General features: G+C 35.6%; 3 protein-coding genes across 3 annotated transcripts; 1 reads left to right on the top strand and 2 right to left on the bottom strand.

The window, feature by feature from the left end:
* The first annotated feature begins 1,991 nt into the window (after positions 1-1,991).
* On the top strand, positions 1,992-13,132 carry LOC110796853 (IAA-amino acid hydrolase ILR1-like 6). Its single transcript, XM_022001965.2, has 5 exons — positions 1,992-2,649; positions 7,110-7,235; positions 11,351-11,671; positions 11,785-11,907; positions 12,344-13,132. The coding sequence occupies exons 1-5, from the start codon at positions 2,155-2,157 to the stop codon at positions 12,707-12,709; spliced, it is 1,431 nt and encodes a 476-aa protein (XP_021857657.1). The 5' UTR covers positions 1,992-2,154; the 3' UTR covers positions 12,710-13,132.
* A 248-nt stretch (positions 13,133-13,380) lies between these two features.
* Positions 13,381-22,058, bottom strand: LOC110796930 (delta-aminolevulinic acid dehydratase, chloroplastic-like). Its single transcript, NM_001426449.1, has 12 exons — positions 21,434-22,058; positions 20,618-20,729; positions 20,450-20,523; positions 16,892-16,960; positions 16,708-16,791; positions 16,558-16,627; positions 16,388-16,443; positions 15,842-15,963; positions 15,329-15,400; positions 15,152-15,233; positions 14,985-15,062; positions 13,381-13,910 (listed from the first exon to the last, which is right to left on the bottom strand). Exons 1-12 carry the CDS (start codon positions 21,752-21,754, stop codon positions 13,743-13,745), a joined length of 1,308 nt encoding a protein of 435 aa, NP_001413378.1. The 5' UTR covers positions 21,755-22,058; the 3' UTR covers positions 13,381-13,742.
* A 912-nt stretch (positions 22,059-22,970) lies between these two features.
* LOC110791812 (22.0 kDa class IV heat shock protein-like) lies at positions 22,971-23,846 on the bottom strand. The gene has a single exon (XM_021996868.2). The coding sequence runs from the start codon at positions 23,736-23,738 to the stop codon at positions 23,115-23,117; it is 624 nt and encodes a 207-aa protein (XP_021852560.2). The 5' UTR covers positions 23,739-23,846; the 3' UTR covers positions 22,971-23,114.
* Positions 23,847-26,567: the final 2,721 nt, after the last annotated feature.

Genomic DNA, 26,567 nt, shown 5'->3' with positions numbered 1-26,567 from the left:
ACAAATTATGGGACAAAATTGAATGAGGATTCATAATCAATTTCATAGTACTTTTTTTTATAATCAAATTAATTTATTGATAAAAAGTCATACGACATCTACATTTCATATAGTAATCTGTAGTAAGAGTTTGAGACGTAAGTATATAAAGTATGTTTTTAAATAGCATTAATCATGAACTAATGAAAAATTACATGTTGATTAGTGTCATCAATATTCAATACATATATATCGGAGTATGATGTTAACTCCCTCTATCTATCAATAATTGCAATAAGTTGCCATTTTTATCAACGAGATTTTGGCGTGGTGACAAAAACTAAATGATGACATCATGACATCTGTATATGTACAATAACTCAATAAGTCCATGATAACTCACTACGTAATATGTTATTATATATCCACAAATTCTTATTTATAAGTGGTGGACAATAAATATTTTACATCGGAGTAAAAGTTGACTCAAAATGCTTAAAAGTTACATTTATATATGTAAAAGTTATCAATTTTTTTTAGTGATAAATGATTTCATTTTAATAAAAAAGTTATTCAAAAAATCACTAATAATATATAGAATTAATCATTTAACCCTTTAAAATGTTTATTTATCAAATTTTTTTTATAAATTTAAAGTTTTAAAAACTAAGTTAAAGTTACAAAAAATGCATAAAATTAAAGTTATCTTAGTGTACAATAAATTTATTATACACCTTATGCACACAAGACCTTTTGTTATATCTCGTTATGCCTGAAAAAATGTTAAAAAATCTACTACTCCATAGCAATTTATTATTGAATAAATTTAATATTTTAAAAACAACATTGAAACTCACCTTAAAATATCTAACAATAAAAAAAGTGCTTGAAGTTAATGCGTTAGTTATACAAAGATTAAACTGCATGTTAGTATTACTCTTGACGAGAGAGTTACACTCTTTTCTAATTTCTAAACTTGAAAAATTATAGTTCGACCAGTTGGCCCGACCGGACCCGGCTCTGGCCGGTCTCAAATATGTATTTTTAGACCATTGCCAGACCATACCTCGAAAAAGTCCGGGTGTTAATTGCCGGCCCGGTCTGACCCTACCCGAATTTTTGTTCACCTCTATTATTTTTTAGCATTAAGAAAATAAGAACAACATATATTCCCTTCGTATTTTAAAAAGAGATACACTTTGACCGGCACATAGTTTTATGAGATCAATGAGTTGAATTTATTAAAATAAGATGAAAATGAGATAGTGAGTGAATTATTTATTATAGTAAAAAGATGATGTGAGTAAGTAAGTGTGGGGACCACAAGAAAGAGAAAAATATTAATATAGTGGGAAGTGGGGACCAAACATGTCAAAAAAGAAAAGTGTATCTCTTTTTAAAATACGACCGTTTAACGAAAGTGTATCTCTTTTTAAAATACAGAGGGAGTAATATATATTTTTTTCTTATCATCCATTACATTATACTAAAACCGACAACAGGAATGAGACATGTCATTTCCTGGTGCAAATTTTTCCCGCCAAAAAAGATGAATAGGATCCCTTTCTTAAAACAAATCTACTTTATTTATTATTTTATTTTCTCTCATTTTATATAAGCTGTTATTTTTGGGGAAAAAAGATTATAGAATATTAGACAATTTTGGTAATATTTTAGTCAAGTCGACATATAATTATAGAAAATACATTTACGCAATATTTTGGTCAAATTAACATATTCAACATATAAAATACATAATACGTAGTAGAGAAAAAAAAATTCATATTAGATCATTAAAAAACGTAGGCTCGAGATATATTAATTACGTATTAACTTTAAGGGATAAATACTCAATTAAATATTATATAAAAAAGATGGTCAAATAATAATTTGCGAATATCCGTACATGTACAGGACCCAATCTGGTAATTATATAAAATAAATGATTTGTCTTACCACACGTGATCCAAAACCCCCTCCATTTCTTGCTATATGTATAAACTTCACTTCCCTTCCCTTCCCTTCCCTTCTACTACACTACACTATTCTCTCTCTCATAGTTTCCTATTTTCGAGGGAAAGAACAAGCAACCATTTCATTAACTTATTTCATTAAGTTATTTTCTTAAGTTAAATCAAGTTCCGCCAAAGTTTTTTTCTTCGAAATTACCTAACCATGAAGCAATCTTCATCCAACTATTTCTCCTTACTAATCATACTACTAATCATCATATTATCATTCACAGTCTGTGACAACATCACAGCCGTCCAATTCATTTCACCATCTTCTTCATCATCATCAGCCACGTATTTCCCTAGTGGCGTTTCCAACCACCACCACACGATCAACATCACACAAAAAACAACACCACCACCACCGCGGCCACCGCCGTTGTTGAAGGCGGGGGCGGGGGACTTGGAGGAAATACTACAGCTGGCGACGAAGCCGAAGACGGTGGATTGGATTAAGAGTGTTAGAAGAAGAATTCATCAAAACCCTGAATTAGCGTTTGAAGAATATGAGACTAGTGGTTTGATTAGAGGTGAGTTAGATGAGCTTGAAATTTCTTACAAGTATCCATTGGCTAAAACGGGTATTCGGGCTTGGGTTGGGACTGGTGGGCCCCCTTTTGTGGCGCTTCGTGCTGACATGGATGCTTTGCCTATTCAGGTTTGTTTCTCTCTTCTCAACTTCCAACTGTTTTATGGTCCGATTATCGATGAGGTCTTAGCGTAGTGGTTAAAACTAATGGTCTGTGTAGTGTGTATAATATGTCTCATTTACCTGTTCAGGTTTGTCTCTCTTTTCTCAACAATAACTGTTTATGATCGGGTTATCAATGAGTTCTTAACCTAGTGGTTAAAACTGAATTTAAGTCTGTAGTGCGTAAAGTATGTTTCTCATTTACCCATTCGAGGTTGTTTCTCTCTTTTCAACTAACTAATTATGGCCTGGCTACCGATTTGGTTTTGACATAGTGGTTAAAACTGAGAGTCTATGTACAATATATTTCATTTACCTATTCAAGTTAGTTTCACCTTACCCTGCCCTCTATCTTCTCTCGACGTTACAATGACGGATCTTGGACAATTTTACGAGGGGTCCAATAATATGAAATATATGTAATTATACTCAAATTTTTATGGGCCCACCCAGGCCAATAGAACATACGCCACTGCAATTATATTCAATGGCGTATCTTTGTTGTGGCCCGAGTGGGCATCGATCCCCAAGCAGAAAATATTATAGTGTATATTCTGGTCACGTGCCTAAAATTTGAGTATAATTATGTAAATCTCATTGTATATTGCTTAATTTTTCTACTGTCTCTTCTATTAAAGTGGTTCAAAATCCGTCACTATCTATAATAACTACTTGTGGTCGGGTTTGTTTTGCCATATTATCTGTAATCTCGACCAATTAATTATAAAGTGACATTATCAAATTTAAGTCTCTTGCGATAGTAGTTAATCCTAGAGCATATGGTTTCATTTATGCTTCATATGGTCCTACGTACGTACGGTTGTTATTCTTTTTTCTTTTCATGAATAGAATGTGACATTTCGAATACTTGGTATAGTTCAAATGTGTCGTGTCGTGTCCTAGTTTCTATTTTACAGCGTACCAGGTTATTATAAATTTGTACTTCTATATTGTAAGAATTTGTTACTGGAAATGTGTCACGAAAATTTGTAATGCTTTCGCCATATTATAAGAAAACAAAGGTAAAGAATTTCATCCAATGTCAAAAAGAAAAAAAAAAAAAAAAAAAGGGTAAAGAATTATGTGGTTTTGTCAAAATCTTATCACTACAAGAAATTGTACTATTAACGACGGGAAATCCCGTCGCGAAAGGCCAATAATCGTTGATTAACGACGGGATTTCCTGTCGCGAACCCGTCATAAAAGGGGGCCGTCGTTAATAGAAATCCCGTCGTAAATCCATCGTAAACCCGTCGTAAAAGACATTTGCGACGGTTATTCCCGTCATTGTTTGGTTGTTAGCCCCGTCTCAAAAGGCTTTTGCGACGGGATTTTTGACCCGTCGTAATTAGGTTGTCGTTAAAGATACAAATTGTTGTAGTGTATTGACTTTAGCTTAGATTTATGTTTAGAGAATGAAATTTAATTTCTTGGTTGAATTAAGAAGAATTAAAGTTTTTAAGTCCTTAATTTATTCTTAGGGAGATTTATTTTTTAAATAATAATAATTATTTACCTAAAAATAAAATGGTTAGTTTTTCCCTCAAATGTTACTATTTTTTCCTAGATATTATTTGACACGAGCCAATTGCATCAGTGGCTATCATTAACTATAGTATGGGTCCTATTTAAAATATGAGGTACAGAAAATTGTCTATAAAAAAGTTGAAGTTGAGTTAAAATTGACACAAAATGAGATTATGCATGTGGACTTTTCTACACAAAATATCTTTATTCGACATAGTTTTTATTGGGTTTATTTGGTTATAATAATGTTTATTGTGACTTGTTTTCGGACACGTTCTATGTATATTATTGAGGTTATAATAATATTAGAGGTGATCATTTGCGGATTTGAATGGATAAAGAGTCGGGATTAAGCTTATTTTTTTGTCCAACATGTCTAAAATGGAAAATCAAGCCCTTTGCGGGTTTGACTTCTTGTCTACACCAGCCTAGTAAATGGGCCGAGTTTTTTCGTGGGCTAACATGCCTACATTTTTTTTTTATATAGTTCTTACTTACTTTAATTAATTAATTTTAATATTTATGGTTTAAAAATTGTATTGCTTAATTATATATCTCCAAATTTTTAAGTCTATCAGAAAAAAGAAAGTGAAAAATTAAAATCGCATGATATTATTGTAAGAATGTGAGAAAGATTCAAGTTATTGATTTTAAATATATATTATTTATATTTAAATTATATATTTATTTAAGAACACGTATACATGAATCACATTTTGCTTAAAAGAACCTTACATTTGCAGTAACAAACAGAATCTAACTTTAAAACTTATGGGTCCACGAAATATTAGTATATAATTAATGATCCGCGATTTGTTTATGTTCCTTAATTACTTTAAATTAATCAAAGAACAATATAATTAAAGTGGGAAGATCATAGTTTAATTATTGTTAATTAAATATTGACATTGTTGTTGACTTGTATCTAATGATTAAGTCGGCGGTACTAAGAGCATCTTCATGTCTCCGATCTTTTGACAATAAAATGTTAAAATATTAGATACAACATACTCATTTTTTTAATAAAAATACTGAATAACTAGACACTTTCTTAACTATTAGACCATGTGTATACAAATCGAGTAAGAGGTTGGTGATCTCAATATCTCATGCATGATTCACTTGACATGTGGTTTAACAATTAACTGCAATTTTATCTTCTAGTAAAACTAGATACAGAGTTTTCAATTCCAAATTTATAGGTGTCATGTCACCTTATAAAACGAAAAATTTATCTTCTATTAAATATAGGGGTAAAATTTCAAACTACTACCTTTAAAATCACTATATATATATATATATATATATATATATATATATATATATATATATATATATATATATATATTTTTAATCAAAAAAGTCACTATAAAGTACATATTACGTAGTAAAATTCTATAACCACTAGAAACCCACTAGTTTCTTAATTTTATTTATTACATGGGTGTGACCATTATGTTTTGTCTTCTTTTATGAATAAAACAGTTTGAGGGTATTGCAACCCCAAAATATTAATGGTAGTTTTTGAATTTTGTGATTCAAATTTGTTTGATTCATTAAAGGAGACATAGCATAATGGTCACACACATGTGATAAAAAATCGGACGGTTGTTTGTAAATAATAGGAAATTTGGCATACAATTGGAGGAAGTAGTTAGCATAGTCTTGTGAGTTGTGGGAGGGTGTATAATAATTAGAAAAATGCGCGCGTGTCGGATTCTAACATTAGCACGGGTCTAGTCTAGTTTATAAAATGAAAATACTCTGTATGTCAATTACTCCGTAGCTATTAAACAATGTGCAACTACTTGACCTGATTAAAAGACGGGCCAAGCTAGATTGCGACCCAACAAATCACCCTGCCATGTCGAGTCGGGACAAGCCAAACTTCGAGGCAATATCAGGCTTTTCGGATAATTTTCAGAATTGACCAATTATAACTAAACTTCCAGTTTTGAGTTGTTTAAAACCCGGTCAAAAAGTTTTATTTTTGACCAGGTCGGGTCCAAAAACAGGTCTTACATCTGCCTAAACTGTCATTTCTGAACCCGATCAAACCGATTAAATGGGTCGGGCTCAAGATGATTAAGAGTAGGGGTTACTACTTACTAGTGATAATTTGGGCGTTGGTAATGGTCTGTAAAGCCGTGTCATGACAATAATTTGACGTGACAAGCAAATAGTGCCTTAGTAGCGCGCCTTTAATAAAGTTTAGCAAAATTACGTTAAATGGTTCCTTGTATTGTCTAGACCTGATCAAAAGGCGGGACGGGCCGCTTTCGTGCCGGGCTGAGGAAATAAAAATCTGCCTATTATGTCGGGCCGGGCAAGGTTCGGGACAATTTTGTGTGTCTTAAACCCGCTATTTCGTCAAAATTAACGGGCTTTTCGGACTGGGCCAAGTTTATAACTAAAAATGTTATTTAGCGTTGCTCAAAGCCCGTAATTTTTTAAAAAAGGTCGGGCCCGAAAATCGGGCCAAAATAACATGCTCAAACCCGCTAAATTCGGGTCGGGTCGGGCCAGCGGGCCAGGCCCATGATGATCAGCTCTAGTATTGTCTAATATGGATTGCGGAGTATAAGTGTGGACCAAAATCCATGTAAAAATAATCTTGTGTGCTAAAGCAATGAACGATAGACAATATGAAAAAGTTTTAGTACTAACATTCAATTATCCTCTGTAAGAAGACGATAAGTTTTATCGTATGTTTTCTTCACCCAATCTGGTCTGATTTTTCTAGTTTCTGATCTGATCCAGTCTCTAATCTGAATGTTTTATGTAAGTGTTTTTTTTATTTTTTCTGATCTCGTTTAATTTTTCTGCTTTTGATCTAATAAAGTAATAAGAATAAGTCGGAGAATACAAAGCCTTAATTATGTGGGGGATGATTGCTGCAGGAAGCTGGAGATTGGGAGTATAAGAGCAAAAACGATGGCAAAATGCATGCTTGTGGCCATGATGCACATGTTGCCATGCTTCTTGGTGCTACCAAGATACTCAAATCTCGTGAACATCTTCTAAAGGTACCATTTCAATAGGATCTCATCTTTATGTATACGTAGTATATACTTATGTGGACCTGCACGAGTTTGAATGTTTCTCGTATTATTCACTAGGTAGCTAGTCTCGATCTATTACACGTGCCATTTATTAGTGTCAGAAAAAGTTGTCACGTTCCGCATAATTGAGTCACGTCCTTAGTTATGATCGAGTGGTTGTTACATAGTAGGCTAGTAGTACAATACATGACCATTAGGTTGTTCTTTTCACCTGGTCTGGCCTGATTTTCCTAGTTTCTGGTATGGTTTGGTCTGGTCTGATTTGCTCTGGTTTGTATGTTTCCTGTCAGTGTTTTTTGCCTTTTCTGCCTGGCGTGGTTTGATTTTCTGATCTAATTTAATAAGCAATAAGAATAAGGTGAAAAAAACAAAGCCTGAAGCACCACTTCTTGCCAATGGTATGGTATGGTTGGTGATGTTACTATCCTACCAACCTAGCTAGATGTGATTTGTTGTAACGCATTAAAATGGGGTTGGGGCTAGAGAAATTCATTGTTCAATTGTAACTTTCTATCAAGTTCCAAATCTTTATGCATGTGCAATTGTTATAATTGTTTGCCTTTTGAGCTCATTAAAAGCCATCCTCACAAAGAATATAATCACAAAACATAGATTCATCAAATTAATTAGGTTACATATATTGTTGGTAATAACATTCAATGTTTGGGAAAGAAAATGATGCATAAACATACCCTAGTTGGTAGCCTTCAACATCGCCTTTTCCCTCTATTTGTCATCACTCCTCGTACTTTTGTGGCTATACAATATGCCTTATACTCTATATTCTTGACCTATAAACGTAGGTTTCGAGTTTCGACACGATGCTCTTTTGAAAAAGTTAATGTTTCAATTAGGGGTGATAATAAACTGAGCTGATGTCAATTTTGGAGTAGCTCAAGTATTTCACACTTGGCTCATAAGTAACTTCTAACTCAAGTAAACTCGTGCCACGAGCTCCAACCCAAAACAAATCTTTCAAGTTATGATACATTCTGAAATGATGCAAACCGAGTGTTGAAGTGACCAGTGACGAATCTTGAATAGTTTAACTATTGAGTCCAGTGGAAAAATTAAGCAATCTAGTGTTGAATGTATACCATTATACTCAAATTTTAAGGAATCTGAAACTTAAAATTCACTACAAAATTTTCGCCTTGGGAAGTCAGGACTAAAATTCACTAGAAAATTCACAAAAATTCACTACAAGCCATGGTAAAGATTCGTCAGTGGAAGTGATGACGTTTGCATAAAAAAAAAGATCCGTCACTGAAAGTGACGACGTTTTTCAACCAAAGGAAAAACTAGTATAAAAGTGGTCCTATTGATATGATGCAACTAACTAGCACCATATAAATAAGCTACTTTCCAAAAAATCACAACTAATATGAATGCAACATTACCAAATTAAGATTTGTATGGACAACCATGAATATATTTTGAATAATGTTAGTTTCATGCATCATGGAAGATGAATTGGACCATTGAATTTAGTTCTTATCTTGTTGCACAAATGCATTTGTACATCATTATTTTCATTTTTGGTATCCACTTCCACAACTTATTGAATTGAAAATGACTTGTGTAGTTATGAGAAAGGATATTGCTTTCCCATTCTATGTCGACACGTCTCTTATCTAAACTCCTCTCATACATTCATATATTCTTACGTAGTACTCTATAAAGTAGTTTATAATTGTCTCACCAAATCAATCGCAAGTAGACCTGGTTATTAGACGGGTTGGGTCAGGATTGATGCAGGTTAAAAGTGGGTCGAGTAGTGAAATGATCATTTTTAGCGGGTTCATAATGGAAGGGTCAATGGCGGGCCGAATAGCCGATAGTGAATGGGTCAATAAATGAGCAGCTAAAAATGAAAAAGGAAGGGACCTATAAGAATACAAGTGAAAACGGAATACTAAGCTATATACCTAATTTTTTACATCATAACTATTTTAGTTTTCAAAATTATTGTGTTATAAGTTTGACCATATATTGACTCTATCCAATAAAGACTTTGTCCAATAGGAGCTTTGCCAATTTTCATTTATTTTTCCTGAACTTATCTTATGTGAACTTATGTGAATTTATTAGAACTTATCAAAACTTATTTTAGTTATAAATTGTACTTGGTCAACCATTATTTTTCCTAAAGTTATCTTATATGAACTTATCTGAATTTATTTTTCCCGAAATAAGTGTAAATAAGGTGAACAGAACAATCTATAACTTGACTCTGATCTTATACCCATTGAGCCACCCTGCCTAATAACCAGGTTTAATCACAAGTAATAACAAATGGTGTATGGTTTTGGTTAGTTGTTTCTGCCTTCAATTTCTATATGTACTTATCCAAACAAACTAGAATCTATGTTTGGACCAATGTTACCTAATTCTCTAATCACCGCACGAACCGCGAACCAAATAAACGAATTATAACATGAAAATGGTACAATTTTGGTCTAGTTTAGCAAATTAGGTAGCAAATTGCGTACCCGTACCCAGTCTCATACTAGCGAATCAGGTAACAGTGGTTTGGTCGTTTAGTTGTTACCTGAAACTTACTAAGAACCTAACATAAATGCAGGTCATATTAGCATACGGTATATGAATTCAGTTATCTAAACTTATCTAAACTTTCTAGAATCAACGTTTAGTTGAGTTGTTATATGAAGCTTGATACCCATTATTGACCCGTTTGATTCGATGATCAAACAAAAATTTCGATTTCTTTTTTCCACATTTGTTAAGGTTTTTTACTTTTTTAAGACTAGGTGATGAGGAACTTTGGTCTAAAGTTGTGGGCGAACAAAAATTAATCTAATCATAAATGACTAGATTAAGGATGGAGAATCATATTCTGTATTATTTTGGTCTCCATGAATGACATATTAACATGCATTATTCTCTAATTAAGATGTTATTTATGGTAAAATATATTCCTTAATTAAGGTACGTCCATATTCGATCTCCAATTATCATGTCACATAAAAACCAAAAATATCTTATGGTACTATTGTTGTCTTTCAATGTCAGTGACGCTTACTTAATTGTTTATTATACAAAAAGAATCTTTTAATTAATTATTCACCCTCATGATTAACAAGTAATCACCAAAAACTCATGATTAGATATTTAAGTTTAAAACTTACAAGAATTTCATTTTAAATTAAATTACCATAAGAAATGTGTTAGGTATAAGTATGAATAGGTTATTGTACATCAGAAGATGAAGCATGAGTATATGTCACCGTCTATATGGGACTCCTACTATTGTCAATTGATTTAAAATATTTTAGAATTAAATGTCATCATAGATTTGTTCATAGGGGTAGTTTTGAATTTTAATTGAGTTTGATTCAGATCTTAGTATTTCGGGTTGAGTAAGACTTTGTTCTCTTCACCTTATTCTTATTGCTTATTAGACCAGAGCAGACCTAACTAGAAAAAGCAAAAAAATACTCACAGAAAACATCCACACCAGCGACCAAATCAGAAAAAGAAAAAGTCACTTAAAGAAAACAATCAGACCAGGCCAGTCAGTGGCGGATCTTGAACAGTTTTATGAGGGGGGCCGTTAAAAAAATTAAGCAATATACTATACAATTATACCATTATACACAAATTTTAGGGGGAGCTGTAAGTAAAAATACACTATAAAATTTTCTGACCGGGGCCTGGGCCCACCCCAATAACAACTAAGATCCACCCCTGAGACCAGATGGTACCATACCAGAACAAGCAAAAAAACAATCACAAACAACATTCAAATCAGGCCATATCAGATTAGACCAACCAAAAAAGGCAAAAAAACACTTATAAAAAACATTCAGACCAGACCAGAAAAATAAAAAAAAACACTCACATAAAACATTTAGACCAGGCCAAATCGGACTAGACCATAACAAAAACTAGAAAAATCAGACCACAACAGGTAAAAAGAACAAAGCCTAATAATACTTCTCTATTCCTTGCAATTAATTAGTGTTGTTAGACTTAAACTTTCTAGCTTGAACTTTTCAATTGTCTAGTTTAATTTAGCATTCTAATGAAATTTAATTATGCCCCCTAAACATATATAGGGAACAGTAATCCTGCTATTTCAACCAGCAGAGGAGAAAGGGAATGGAGCAAAAAAGATGATAGCAGATGGTGCTTTACAAGATGTTGAAGCTATCTTTGCAGTTCATGTTTCCCATCAGAGTCCTTCTGGAACCATTGGCTCGAGAAGCGGCCCATTACTTGCCGGTTGTGGCTTCTTCAGGGCGGTCATTAGTGCTGCTACACCTGATTTGGTTGACGGCCGCCAGCTTCGCCGTGCTGATACTGTTTTGGCGGCTTCAGCTGCCGTTATCAGCCTGCAAGGCATTGTTTCCCGGGAAGCTAATCCTTTGGATTCTCAGGTTATTATTCCTTGTTTTTATTTGCAACAATTAACTCGTTATCTGAATATATCTTATCTGAACTTATCTGGTTATTCGGACAATCTGATAGTAATCTTGTATTTGTTTATCAGGTTGTTTCAGTGACTCTGGTTGATGGTGGAAACCAATTTAGCATTGTGCCGGAAGATGTTGTCATTGCTGGTACTTTCCGGGCTTTCTCAGACATGCAGAAGCTCCTACGCAGAATAGACGAGGTACAATTTGACAATTTAGATGACTTTTCGTAAATATGGCCGTGGGCCGGGTCGGGCCGAGTCAAGTTTCGGGTCAAGTCCGTAGGCTAAGGGCATGACGGGTCCGATTCACACCAAGTCAGTTTGTCACGCGCCGGGTCAAAATTTTAAAAATGGGCCCAATACCCACATGCCCTCATGTTAGGCCGAGTTATCGTGCCTAAACACGATTTTACTAAATTTAGCGTGTTTTGTTGTGTCGGACCATATCGTGCCGTGCCTTGACGTGCTTTAAAAAAAAATACAACCTAGGCCCATCCCACGTCTTCGTGCTTGTGTCTAGCCGTGCTTTTTTCATGCCCAGATCGGGCCGACATTTTTCGTGTTGGATCGGGTCGGGCCACGGGCCGACCTGGTCACCGCCATCTTTAACCAGGGTCTATTACAATACTTGCAGGTGATCAAGGAGCAAGTAAAGGTGTTTAGGTGCTCGGCGACACTGGACTTCTTCGAAAAAGAGTACACGATCTACCCTCCAACGATGAACGACGACCGTATGCACGAACACGTAAAAAACGTTGCCATAGACTTACTAGGACCAGAGAAATTCAAAATCGTACCACCAGTAATGGGAGCAGAGGATTTCTCATTCTACTCCGAAAAAATCCCTGCTGCATTTTACTACATCGGTATCAAGAACGAGGAATTAGGGTCGATACACTCGGTACATTCCCCTCATTTCTTCATCGACGAAGACATGCTCCCTACCGGTGCTGCAATGCATGCCGCCATTGCTGAAAGATACTTGAATGAACATGGATAATGATCAATTGAACCACAAAATTTATCTATAGTACATATTGAGATCCACGTGCATAGGTATGCAGCTTAAAATTTGACTCGTTTCCTGTTTTTTTAAACGTAACCTTTTTGAGGTAACTTTTTTTGTTTCCGAAGTTTCTCTACTCAGACAGAGGGACTTTGGTACAATGTTGGAAGTTACCTTTGGAAATCTAGGGTTATGTTTAGTAGTCACAAGCTCATGACACACGAGTTTATTCACGTCATTATATTTACTTTAACGCATTAGTATGTCTTAATTATTATTATTACTACTCCTATGTTCGATGTTTTTGGAAACAAATTATGTAATGCGTTGATTTTTGTAGCAAATTCGAATAGCAGTTAATAATATAGTATCACGTAATTGTTGGTTTCTCTTAAACAAACACGAAGACTTTGTATATTTTACGAACTTTATTGATGCATTTCTCAAGAGCCAACCAACCTAAGTTGGAGTTGGTGGGTAACTCATTTTGTTGCGAGCCCCATCTGTTGGAAAATGTTTGGGATAGGCTCAAGCGTAGACCTGCATATATGGGCTAACTAACCTATGATAGGTGCAAGTTTCAGTAAGGTTCCTTCTTCTTACCTAATAAAAAACCCAATTCCCAAGAGCCATATTGTGGAAATCAACAAGCTTGCCAATCACCATCCCACAAAACCTTTAATCATATATTATCAAAACAACCTAGCAGAACTTTTAATCATATATTACCATTAGACATTTACAAATACAGCGGCAAGGGGGTGATGCAACTTACAAGCCCCTCTACAGTAAATTTATTGTACACATGATACGTGCAAAGACCTCTTGGTACAATATTAGGAATATAATTGTGTAAAAGCTCTTCCTATTTTTAACCTAATTCCCCTAATGTTCTTCTTGAGAACTAATTAAGGCGGTAAAAAACTAGACAAAACTAGCTAAACACTCGTCTAAGAACAACAGAGAACAACTGCAAATTTCACTGCTCATCTCCAATCATGTAATCCATGGTGACCCCAAAAGGGAATCATCTCTTCTCTCCACACAAACATCTTGCAGCTTGTAAAGCAAAATATGTAAGAATGATGTCGGCACCAGCTCGACGCAGACACAAAAGCGACTCTAACATGACCTTCTCCTCATCAATCATTTTCAGAACCCCGCCCGCCTTTATCATGGAGTACTCACCAGAAACCTAGCACCAAGGAAGATGGGAAGAAGGTGAGAAACAATAATGTTGTCTAGAAAAGGTGGGAAACTCCATTAAACCCTAGATGACCCTAAAATTTAATTCAAAAGCCCAAGTGGACTAGGGTTTGTACTTTATAGCTAAGATCCAGAATAGAACTACATACGTATACTTTATTTATACTTTATCACTTTGCTTGTTTTTAAATCTCAAAGACATAAGTTTCAAGATTTAGTTCATTCAAGTTTTAATAAATCTACCCAAGCTCAGTGTACAACTAATAATAACTTCAGGCAAGTTTTCAGTTGTTATGTTTACATATCTGTCCATTTCTGATGGAACACGAATCCATTTGTTCTTTTGGTTTTTGGATATAATGGACTAAATCAAAATGGCTCTCACACTCAGAACTCTTCGCTTCCTTTCCATGAAGTAGAAGATGGTCGTTCCCGTTATCGTTTGTGGGTGAGCCTCTCTGCAATTGCAGGGGTAAGGTTGCGTACGTCCAACCCCCCCCCCCCCCCCCCCCCTACCCCGCTTGTTGTGGGAGCCTCTTTGAAGGCACTGGGGTAACAATAATATTCTTATGTTTACATATCGAGTGCTTCATGGACCCAACTGTTCTCACAACATTGATCCAATATACGCACATTACCCAAAATCTAAGAAATGTTTCTTAACTAAACAACCTTCTGAGAAGAACTAATCATCCATACCATGTTACCGTGTGACTCTGAACAGATACTTAGTGCTCTCTCGGTAGGTTTCTCCATCCCTAAAACTTACACCCTTCCTTACTATGATGTCTCATATTGTTTTCTATATTTTCTTTTTGGGTAATAAAACACATGTTTCACTCCCTACACCAGCCATATGGGCAAGTGCACAATTCTCAAGTGATGCATTTCCCTTTCTCCTTAATGACATAGGCAAGAGTCCCACTTATCAACTTTTATAGTACTTCATGTTTTTGAATTATCACATACTCACATGCAATGGATGCCCACCAATATCCTAGCCTACAAATTTGTGCAAAGCCTACTGTGCAAATTAATAAAGGACGGAGGAAGTCCAATGTACCTGATATGCAGCAATAGGCAAAGCTGAGTTGTCCCGAAGAAGCCTGATAATGTCCAAGTATGGAAGTCCGGGTTTTACCTGTAAACCAGCCAAGAAAACATTGTTAGCAAATGAGCAACCACCAGGAATGGTTGATATAATGATATATACCCTGAAAAGAAACTAACCAATAGGATATCAGCTCCTTCCGACTCATCTTCTTGAGTTTCAATCAAAGCCTCTCTATAATTTGCTGGGTTCATTTGATAACTTTCATCCATCAACAAGATCAGAAGAAATGAAAAGTTAGGTATGTTTCAAACACAAGCTTATCAATGAGAGACGAAATTCAAAAGATGACATACGTTTTCTTGTCCCCAAAGCGTGGATTAGAGTCAAGAGCTTCTCGGAATGGACCATAGAATGAACTTGCATACCTGAATTAAAGAACATCCATTAGTACTTGATACAGAGTACGGAATAATATTTATTCTTACAAATAAACGTCAGAACTTGGAAACCATTTAATGAACAAACCGTTTGAATTATACGCCATTTTGTGGTTGAATTTGACTAAATATAAACTTGTTTATGAAAATTTGTTAATTTATGCACAAATTTTGTATATTTATGACCCAAATTAATCAAAAAATAATATGCGTTTTAAAATCTCTCAACCCGTTGGGTCGACCTAAACCCGAAAATTCCGGGTCTTGAACAAGCATTTGTAAACCCGAACCCCAAAGTATTTTTTTACAACCCAACCCGACCCAACCGACCCGTTTGACAGGTCTACTTATGAGCATGTATTTAACTTTCTAGTAGTGGAAGTAAAGAAAAGAAATACGTTTTTTTTAGGATTTAGGATAGTTAATTACTTTGCCGTATAGGACATGATCGATACATTTGAATATCCTTCTGCATCAAGCGCTGCACGAATTGCACCTACACGACCATCCATCATATCACTAGGACTGACAACATCCGCTCCAGCACGGGCCTGTACAGAAGAATCATCCCACGATGTTCAAAAAATGGCCGAGATATAAAGGAAGTAAAAAAAATTGACTCCACTGTAGAAAACCAGGAATAGAAAACAATTGATAAATCATCAAAAAATTATAGCACAATCAATTTGATCTCCATGGAATACTCAATAAAAGCTAACACATACAATTCCTGCTTATTGATGTGATTCAGTTAGCATTCACTTTCAAAAGACAGGTTCAGCTCAAACCTCAAGATTTGTTGACTTAAAAAGGGAAAAACACAGTGTAAGTCCTAACAAACCGTAATTCAGTCATTGAAGGAAAGTTTAGAACATCTCCTAAAGAATAGGAAGAACTGTTTTTAACATCTCAGAGTTAGTCATGAGAATTAATATTCGCAAAATGTCAAAAGATGGAATTTCAAATCAGCATTACCTGGGCTACAGCTTGTTTGCATAATTGGTGCACTGTCTCATCATTCATAATTACACCTGCACGAGCATTGGATAAAATACTATCACTTTATCTAACAATGGACTACCGCTAAATTTTTGAAAATTTAACTAATATAAATGTCCAGAATTACTATCCTTAGCTTCACATACCATCTTCTCTAACGATACCATCATGCCCATCAGAAGAATATGGATCTAAGGCAACATCCGTGTAAATTATCTGCCAAATTATACTTGTATCAGAGAGAGGGTTATTGAGGCACCTCAATGTATAACAGATGGTATCTGAACTAGACTTACAAGATCAGGAAATTTGTCCTTCAGCATTCGTATAGTCCGGGGAACTAAACCATTTTCATTGTATGCTTCATCACCGGTTGGTGACTGTAGAATTATATGGTAACTAGTCATTGTTTGCACTTTGCAGCGGATGATATACATAAACAGGAAGTATTTCACAGAGATGTAAAACAAGTGAGATTACCTTCAAAGCATCAGGAACTTTTGGAAAAAGAACAATGCTATTAACACCAACATCACGTGCTTTTGCTACCTGCAGAAAATGCAAACAGTATATCAAGGATTGTCTTGTAAAGCACCACTATGCACGGCCTAGTCTCCGGTCTAGTTTGATTTAAAAGCCTGGTAAGCGTTGGATGAAAATAATGTTAAAGGACTCCAATACCCAAGCAAATAGACCCCTTGTATGCAGATTTTAAAGGATTTTTATCAATCGAAACATCTTCCAAAAAACAAAAAGCTGCATTTTGAACCCAACGGGAGTGTAAACCAATCAGATCACAACTTAATGAATAAATTGGAGTGTATTTTTTTCTTTTGAGGGGGAACAGATTGGAGTATCTACACTACACATAAGGTAATGCTCCGTAGTACCACGACCATCCATTGCTAGAGTACCAAGTCCTAGGCACTGGACAGCTCCTCCACAAGGTGTAATCAAGATAAATACTGATGCATGCTTGGCTGTGGAGGGGTGGATAGTACAGGAGTAGTAGCCAGAAATTCCGAAGGAGGAGTTGTTTTCGCAGCAACAAGAAGAACACGGGTTCGAGCGCCACCGGAGATAGCTGAGGCAAAAGCCATTGCAATGGCTGTACGGCTAGGTAGGAGATACGGTTTGGAGGAGGTGATTAAAGAAACGGACTGCCAATTTTTTATCAACAGGTTGTCGAAGAATGCAACATACTTTTCTGATCTTGACTCGGTGTTGGGTGTTTTTTTTCGCTAAGCATTTTATTTAAGTCGATTGAATGGTCTCATGTAAAAAGGAATGGCAATGTAGTTGATCATCACCTAGCTTAGGTAGTTCCTTTTTTGCACAAACAAGTTCGGGAGAATTTTTGTCCATCGGAAGTCTACCCGTATGTACTCAACTACTCATGGATAGGGATGGAAATGGGTGGGATTTGGATCGGGTGGAGCATCACCCGCATCCATCACCCGCTCCACCCGCTCCACCCGTCACCCGCTTTACTCATCACCCGCATTCCGTCCATCCATCACCCGCGGGTGAACCGGGTGGATCGGGTGATATTCGGGTGAAAACTATTAACCACTAAAAATTCACCACCTTAGAATATGCTAATAATTAACCAAAAAAAAATCTTATATACCTACATTTACTACCGAAACATATAATTGTTTCTCATCATGCATAACTTGTAACCCAAAAAAATTAAACAAACACTAACTTTAATAAATAATGGATTTACTAACACATTTTTATGTTTAAAACAAAAATAAAATAATATATATAAAATAAATGGGTGATGGATCGGGTGATATACGGGTGGTGGGTCGGGTGATGGATAAAAAAGCATCCGACCCGCATCCATCACCCGCTTCACCCATCACCCGCTTTTCATCCATTTATTTCGGGTTTTCATCCGTTTAATTAGAGCGGGTGACCGGGTTATTGGATCATCCACTGGATATTTCCATCCCTACTCATGGACTCTTTGTCCCTTGATAAATGAACTAGCCCAACTTCCCCCTACAAAAAAGGTAATACTCTGTAGTAATGTAAAGCTACAATGCTAATCTTTTAGATCACCAGAAAATGACTATGGGAAACTTCGAAGAACATCAGGCCTTTTTTTAGTTCTCGTAACTCGGATAATGGACATCCTTGGTTGCTAATGGCTTTTCCCAAAATATTATAGGTGCCTATATTAAAAAAACAAAGTTATTCATCAATTTAACTCAAATTAAACGAAATACAGGTCAAGAATGCATTTCAAAACCTGTGTTCTTGCTTAATCCCAAGCCAGTGAACCAACAGTCTAGCATCGACATGGGCCATGTGGTGAAAGTTAAAATAAAAGGAGGTGAGAATAATACGATCCTGTATTTTGGGGATCCCATAAGGCTAAAGGGAGGATACATAGTCAACTCGGTCGGGTATAAAATTATTCGGAGGAAACGAGAAGGAATCTATATTTGGAATAGATAAACTAGCCCCCTGTTTGAGAAGCAGATTTTCGTTAATATCTTATTAAAGGGTATCCACCTCTTTTGATCCAGTAGAATCCCCATACAGGTTGGAATATGACCCCCTTTATTCCAAGAGTCCAAGATGCTCCATTCACTAATCACCCCACTCCCCATGACCAACAAAGGAAATGGAAGGGATTCTCAACCATCACCTCTGTAACCACCCACAAACATTAATCAGACAACCAAACCATAGTGGTTCATTTCTATGTTAACTCACCATCACCTCTGGGCTTGAATTTCCAGCAAAACAATAACTACCTGGTTTCGTATCCGCCAGATACAGCAAGGGTCAGGACTCAGGAACAACCTACTAGGAAAGTGCTAAGAATCAATTGATTTTAGCTCACTTCAGCAAAATGAGATCAAACTTACAAGAAAAAAAGAACTAAAGCAAGCAAATGACCGTCGTGACGAATTCAATCCTAACCACTTATTCGAGAGGAATGGTACTTTCCAGAGTCTCCGCGCTACAATTCAATTATCACTTTTCAAAATATGCTTTTCTCCACTACAGTTTTTCCATTTATTACATTTTCTTTTTTGCTTACTTCCTTCTAGCATACATGTGTATGACAGGAGGCTTGTACTGATTTACAGCAGAAAGCTGTCACGGACAAGGTCTTCTGCTGTCACGGACAAGGGCTAATGAAGTCTAAATGTAGATATTCTTACCCCTAACAGATGCTAACAGGTCGAGAGAGAGATTCAAACTTTGATTCCCACAAATGAGAACCAACTCAGGTTGACTCACACATCAGCAAATTTGAAATAGTAATTTTGTTTACTATTAAAATCTTACTCAATTGAGGTGTTACAATGAATCTTGGCTAGTTTTTAATTAGTTTCTTATTTTTTCATATGAGGACACATCGTCCTCTTACTGTACTTCTCTTTTTTCTTAATAGGATACTTTTTTATCATCAAAAATAAATAAATTCTCCCACTATTACCCAAACTTCCTGAAATATTAACCTGAAGAAAAATACAATCCAGAAGTACCATTTCCAAAGACACACATGTCCTCGTAATTGATATGCAGCTTTCCACACTAATATGGAAAGCACAAGAATCCATTCAGTAACCGACCATTTTGTCTTAACCACAGCCCTAGAAAGCACCACGATGTCAACTTACTTTATGTACATTATATTGTGGACAAGACTTTTAGGTCACAGTTTACATTCGAACCCATGTATTGTCCAGCAGGTGTATGCCATATATAGACATAAAAAGCCCCTACATTCAGACTCGTATGTCCAGCAGCACTGTGCGACAGACATGAAACACAATGCACTTTCAAAAGATTCAGAGTTTGCACAATTGTTACCTGATTCGTTAGTATGTGACTGGGTACGGGTATGCGATTCGCTACCTAATTTGCTAATTATACCAAAAATGAACTATCTTCATGTTATAATTCGCCTTTTCGGTTCGCAGTTCGTGGGATGATTAGAGAATCAGGTTAGGTAACAGTGGTTTGCACAAATGCACAATACATAAACGTCTAGAATTTAACATTAGTTACCTCTTCTACAAGGCCATGCCTCCACCCAAGTCTATAACATCCAGGCATTGCTCCAATAGGCGTGTCCTCTTCTCCTGAAAGCCAAAATAATATAACCACATAAGCATCCAAATGAAAAGGGAAAAAAAATGTTTGATAAGTAGGGATTATCTAGACACAAGTACTGACCCTCATGAATGAACAATGGGTAAACCAGATTTGCAGGGGACAAGGTTGTCTCTTGAAATGCTGCTCTAAATACAGGTGATCTCCGGTTACGACGTGGACGTCGACCCAATGACTGGTGTACAAAGGGAGGACTAATCAGTGTCATCTCATTGCAATAAGGGAAACTACAGAATCATAACTAAACAAAGAAATCTTATTTCTCATAATACGATGATACTATTGTATCAATTTGATACAAGCCAAACCACTTTTAATTACTCTACTCCAAAGATGGCCTAATATCACCACTCATCCCTCAATTTCTCCCACAATTTCTCCCACAATTGTGAGCAAAACAAATTACCATCGGGTGATTCCAAATCAATAATTGTTATTGATGAATAGTACAAATCACATGGCACAATCGAAAATAAATAGACTATTAATATATACATTTAAGCTCGTTTTTATCCATTTAAGCTCAATTATTATTTGTTTAAGCTCAAATTTTCGTTTCTTTTCTTATTTCCACCTTCTTTTTGTTTTTCTTACGACTAAATTACGAAAATGACATGTTATTTGCACTATTCACGAATCAAAGTTATTGATTTTCAATTTTCCAATTACCATCCAACCTTCTACCCATCACCCTATGTAATGTGGCAACAATATCCTACAAATTTCCCATCAAAAGCATGTACATTGTCACTTCCGGCCACGAAACACGATTAATTAATGTCTACTTAAGAAATAACCTACCAACTATCAAGTATCAAGTATTACAATACTATGATCAAATGCAAGAGATTGAAGTACGAAATACAAAGAAAAACTCACAAGGGGAGAGACAGACGGTGTTCCAGAAGGTGCTTTAGGTGTGGGAGGAACAGGAGGAGCAGAGGGTGCATTCCCAGCCACAACAGCAGCTTCGCATTCTTCAATGCTCAACCCTGTCTTCTGCTGGGTCAAATTATCTCGTCTCTCACTTGCCCTCACCACCAATTGCGATGGAATCCGGCCAGAATCTCCGCAATTCGAAAACCTAGTTTTCGCGAAATTAATCCCCAAATTTGAGCTGAACCCTAAATTCCTCTGAGAATTGTTGAAATTCTTTACTGATCCAGCATTACAGGGGATGTTAAATGTTGATGCCATCATCCCAAATCTTATCGTCCCAAAACCCCTAAAAGCGGAGATTAATTTAGATTGGGGTTTTGAAGATGGGATTTTTTGCTATGATTTGCAGAAGTGAAGAACAAATTGAGTGGAAAATGGAGAGACGAAGCGGGAAATTGTGAAGAATGGAAGGTTTAGGATGGGGGTAACAATGGAGGTGATTCCTTATCTGGAAGATTAAGATCAGATTGAGATTGAAGATTGTCGATTACCTGATGATGAGAGAGAGATCAGTGAATTGGTGATGACAATGACACGCGACTGTTCTGGATTATGTCATGTCGTGAAGCAGAGATGGACACTGGGTCGGGTTAACCACGATCCGTATGAAATAGTCCGGTGTATGGGTTATTGGTTAAACGGGTCTGATTCAGGGTTAACATAACACGGACACAGTTAACTAATAATATTCTGAAAGAACTCGTCCCGAATTCAGATTAACCTTAAGGGTGAACTAGGTGCTAAAACAAAAAAAAACAATATCATAAATGCTCATTTTTCAATGAAAAAAGAAAAACACACAAGCTTCCTCCCTCTCTAGACCGTATCAACTATAGTCCAGCCCGTTGACTTAAATTGGTCGAGCTTGAAAAAAGTGCGGATTTGAACAGCCTCAATACACTTGTTTAGACCAAAACTCAAACCTGCACCGAAAAATCCATCTTGGCCTAAAATTCCGTACCTAATTTATAAGTTTGAGCATTATTTTTTGTGTTTAAGTTTATCTGGCCGACTTTTGATCACCTATATATTCCCAATCCTTGACCACCCTCGTCCAACCTGACACACAATCTAGTTAACCCACGACCCACTCAAAAGTGGACTAGCTAGGTAGCTCAACCCGAACTCCGAATTCGAAGCAACCAAAACATTCCATATGATTTAGTTTTGTCATACCAATCACATTCCATATGATTTAGTTTTGTCATACCATTGGCAATAAGCTTACTTTTGTCATACGCAAAGTTTATATCTTACCATATTAGCTAATTGTTTAACATAATTTTTATTGCATGTAAATACATAAGTTAAACTAGATTTTTAATTAAAACGCACCGCGCATAATGTGATGTTCAAAACAATAACCAGGGCGATCCGAACTAAACACTAGTTAAGTTGACATAAGGTGCCAGAAAGAAAACAAAACAAAATTAAACAAATCCCAATAACTCAATACGGAGTATTACACGAACATGGATTATATTAATTCACAAACCATAAAACATTTTTATTATTGATAAACACATAGAATTACATAGGCAACCCATTACAAAGTTCTAAATTTTGTAAACATTAGTTCATACAAACAACATGCATTAATACTCTCATATTTCATAACACATTATTTCAGCTCCTCTTTCTTCTTTTCATGAGAACCAACTTCAGCCGTCACACTGCTGCCGTCACCGTCACCGCCACCGTCGCCGCCTTCAACACTAACCGTCCTAGGACCTTTAACTTTCTCAGGCGACAACTTGGCCAAATTTATACTCAACACACCATTCTCAAGCTTAGCCTTTACACTTTCCACGTCAACATTTTCCGGCAACCGGAACTTTCGCCAAAACTTACCGTACCGCCGTTCAGTACGATGCCAATGATCGCCTTTCTTCTCTTCCTCCCTCTTCCTTTCTCCGCTCACTCGCAACACCCGATTCTCCTCCACCTCTATCTTCACCTCTTCTTTACTTAACCCCGGAACGTCCATGCTTATAACATGGCCTTCCGGGGTTTCCTTCCAGTCGACCCTCGCAGGGGTCGACATGATAGGATCTAAGTCCCTATCGAGGGTCGAGAAGGGGATTTCCTCGAGGATCCGGAAAGGGTCTGGTACCCTTTCCGGCCATAATTCGGATAATAGACTAGGGGGTCGGTCTATCCATGGGAGAATGGATCCCGACCCCAGAATTGGATATAACATGAGGACTATAACAAGAGATAACACTAAGTGTACTAGTGTACGCATTTTTATAAATTATAGGATCTGTTTGTTTTGACGGAAATTTTTTTCACAAAGAAAATGGTGATATTGTGGTTTTGTAATTGCTATGTTTGCATTGTAATGGATTTTATAGTGAAAATTGTGTGTTATATATATATGTGTGTAAGAGTGTAGTAAAGAGGAGTCTTGAAAGTTCTTTGGTTAGTACATTAGCAAAAAGAATGATAACAACTAAAGGAAATGACGAGAGAATTCTAGTGACTTAGTTGAGTGAGGTGGAAACTTATTCTTTTTCTAGAAATTTCAAATGTTTCATCTGTGTTGGGAGCCCGTAAAATTTGGGCTTATATGATTATGAATTTGGGCCCATTCTAGCTTATTTGATTATGAATTTGAGCCCATTCTACCAATATTAGAAGTTTTGTAGCCCATATAAGTGTACGGTTAGTTATGTGTATATTGTACTTCGTATTTCTATTTTAGGGTCCGTTTGTTTTAACTTGTTTTAACTTGTTTTAACTTAGAAATTTTAGGTTTAAAGATGCGTTATATCACTTGATTTTCACTTTTTTTTTAATATTTTATATGAACTTCTCAAAACTTATTTTAGTTATAATTTTTTTATTTTTTTGATAATTTTTTTATTTTAGTTATATCATTTTAGTTATAAATTGAACTTGAGTAGTCCTTATTTTTCTTGAATTTATCTTAACTGAATCTATCTGAAGTTAATTAAACTTATTTGAACTCTTATTTCCTGAAATAAATGAAAATAAGAACATACCTAAGTTCGAACAATTTGCAAGTTATAATTAAGTTGAATAAATTTTAATCAAACCTAATACATTCAAATAAGTTTAGAAAATATGAGAATGTCAACTAGCTTAATTAGTTGGAAGTCTCGAGGGGGTGGTTTTGTGCTATCCAATATCTGAAATCGAATAACGTCTACATTATCAATTTGTCCTCTGTAACTCTCTTTACACCAAAAAAATAAATTCAGAAACTTCAACGAAAAAACCACCACCTAAAAATTACTTCGTATTTATTTATTTTTATCATTTATTATCTTTTCTTCACCAATTTCCTAACACTTGTACTAGTTGAACTGATCCAAGCTTGAACAAGTTGGGCCCTAGACTTTTAATCACCTATGTAGTATAAGCAATGTATAGTCCTACTCGTACTATATAACTAAATGACATCATATCAATATAAGGAAGCTTGGAGAAATTGAGGTAATGGAGCAGTGCTATTGTTTTTCACCTCAAATTCCTATTGTTAAGGAGTCAATTTTATGGGATTCGTTTGAGAAAATTTTCTTATATCATTCTAGATGGGTCCTTTTCAACCTACCTTAAAAAAAAAGCTTTGTGATGTGTCGTTTTATGTTTTGTAGGATATTGAAACTAAAAACATAGCAATTAGAAAAAAAAGAAAAAAAAAAAAAAAAGTAAATCGTATCCCCTCCGTTCTTTTATGTTCTTCCCATTTGGAATCTTGACCCTATTTACAATTGAAAATAATCTTTTGAATTATGTTCAATATATAAGAAAAAAACATAGTCATGTGGGTCTTATTTGATTCGTCTCAATGAGTACTTTAATAATGTGAAAATGTTATAATTTTTAATATGTAATTATAGATATTAATGATGTAAAATGCGCATTGGTAGGTGTGCCAAATTGAAATGGAAAGAACATTTAAGAACAGATGGAGTAGCATTTAATTGTCCATTATCAAATTGATATAATATATTGTTATATGTATGACTATATTTTAGTTCATGATTCAATCTAAATCATGTGATTTTCAAGGTCGTAAAACAGAAATTGTTAGTGACGTACACCAACAAGACTTTACGAGTCGTTTGGTATGAGATGGCCAGATGGGAATAGGGATCAGGGATTTAATCAATTTTATACATGTCCGTTGTTTGGTATAAGTTTGGAATACGATAATTGTGATAACTAGCAAATTTATTAAAATACCCTTACTAACTTTCCTATTATCTCCTCCTTTTTCCCTTTCATTAAGGGTGTATTTATCATTTCATCTTTTTTTCTTTTTTTCTTTTTTTTTTTTATAGGTAAGAAGAAGAGACCCTAACTGAACCAGCATCTAGCACAGGTTAACCAGCCCAGCTCCGCAGGTCATCGCTTGAGCCACTCTCAAGCATTTCGCAGTTGATGGGGCTCGAACTTGTGACCTCCAAGTTACAAGGTGAGTTCCCCACCAACTCCACCAACTTATGTTGGTTATCTTATTTTCTTATTCCTCCCCCTTTATACCACCCCCATCAAATACATATAGAAATCCTTATTCCTACCCATTATCATACCTCCAAACAAATAAGCCATTAGTTTCATGGATTTAGACATTTAGTGTAGTAGTTTGATGAAAGTTGATCACATGCATATGCATGCATTAGGAAATGTGTAACAATCATCTAACCGAAACTAATTAATAAAAGTTGTCCTTAAGCTAGGTAGGTTGTTCATAAATTGAATAAAGCCATATATTGTGAAGTTAATTAAACATACTAATCCTAGTATAGAAATATAGCATGGTCCCTCACTCTCTCCATGCATGAACAAGACTCATTTAATTAAGTTTGGCCTATTCCTTAATTTGGTAATTGTATTCTTTCTGATTTGATTCATGGGTCAATTCACAATCTTGATTATTTATTAATTATCTAATCTAGTAATCTTTTTTGGTGTACCATCCGGTTCACCCTTAGGGCTAATCCGGATTCGGGGCGAGTTCTGAGTGGATAGGTTCCATTCCCCTCCCAATTGTTGTTGCGGGGGATCGAACACAGGTCTTCCCTACCAAGTTCAGCCTCAATCA

This window comes from Spinacia oleracea, chromosome 2 (assembly GCF_020520425.1).
Source record: "Spinacia oleracea cultivar Varoflay chromosome 2, BTI_SOV_V1, whole genome shotgun sequence".
NCBI classification, from domain to species: Eukaryota; Viridiplantae; Streptophyta; class Magnoliopsida; order Caryophyllales; family Amaranthaceae; genus Spinacia; species Spinacia oleracea.
Note: the sequence above shows the minus strand (reverse complement) of the source record. Positions and strands in the feature narration are given on the sequence as shown.

Excerpts from the sequence above, each read along its gene's own strand:
- LOC110796853 (XM_022001965.2), top strand. The coding sequence starts at position 2,155 with ATGAAGCAATCTTCATCCAACTATTTCTCCTTACTAATCATACTACTA. Across the intron at positions 7,236-11,350 it reads CTCGTGAACATCTTCTAAAG|GGAACAGTAATCCTGCTATT; the intron begins GTACCATTTCAA and ends AAACATATATAG. Across the intron at positions 11,908-12,343 it reads TCCTACGCAGAATAGACGAG|GTGATCAAGGAGCAAGTAAA; the intron begins GTACAATTTGAC and ends CAATACTTGCAG.
- LOC110796930 (NM_001426449.1), bottom strand. The coding sequence starts at position 21,754 with ATGATGGCATCAACATTTAACATCCCCTGTAATGCTGGATCAGTAAAG. Across the intron at positions 20,524-20,617 it reads CCCATTGTTCATTCATGAGG|GAGAAGAGGACACGCCTATT; the intron begins GTCAGTACTTGT and ends TTTGGCTTTCAG. Across the intron at positions 15,063-15,151 it reads AAGGAGCTGATATCCTATTG|GTAAAACCCGGACTTCCATA; the intron begins GTTAGTTTCTTT and ends GCTGGTTTACAG.
- LOC110791812 (XM_021996868.2), bottom strand. The coding sequence starts at position 23,738 with ATGCGTACACTAGTACACTTAGTGTTATCTCTTGTTATAGTCCTCATG.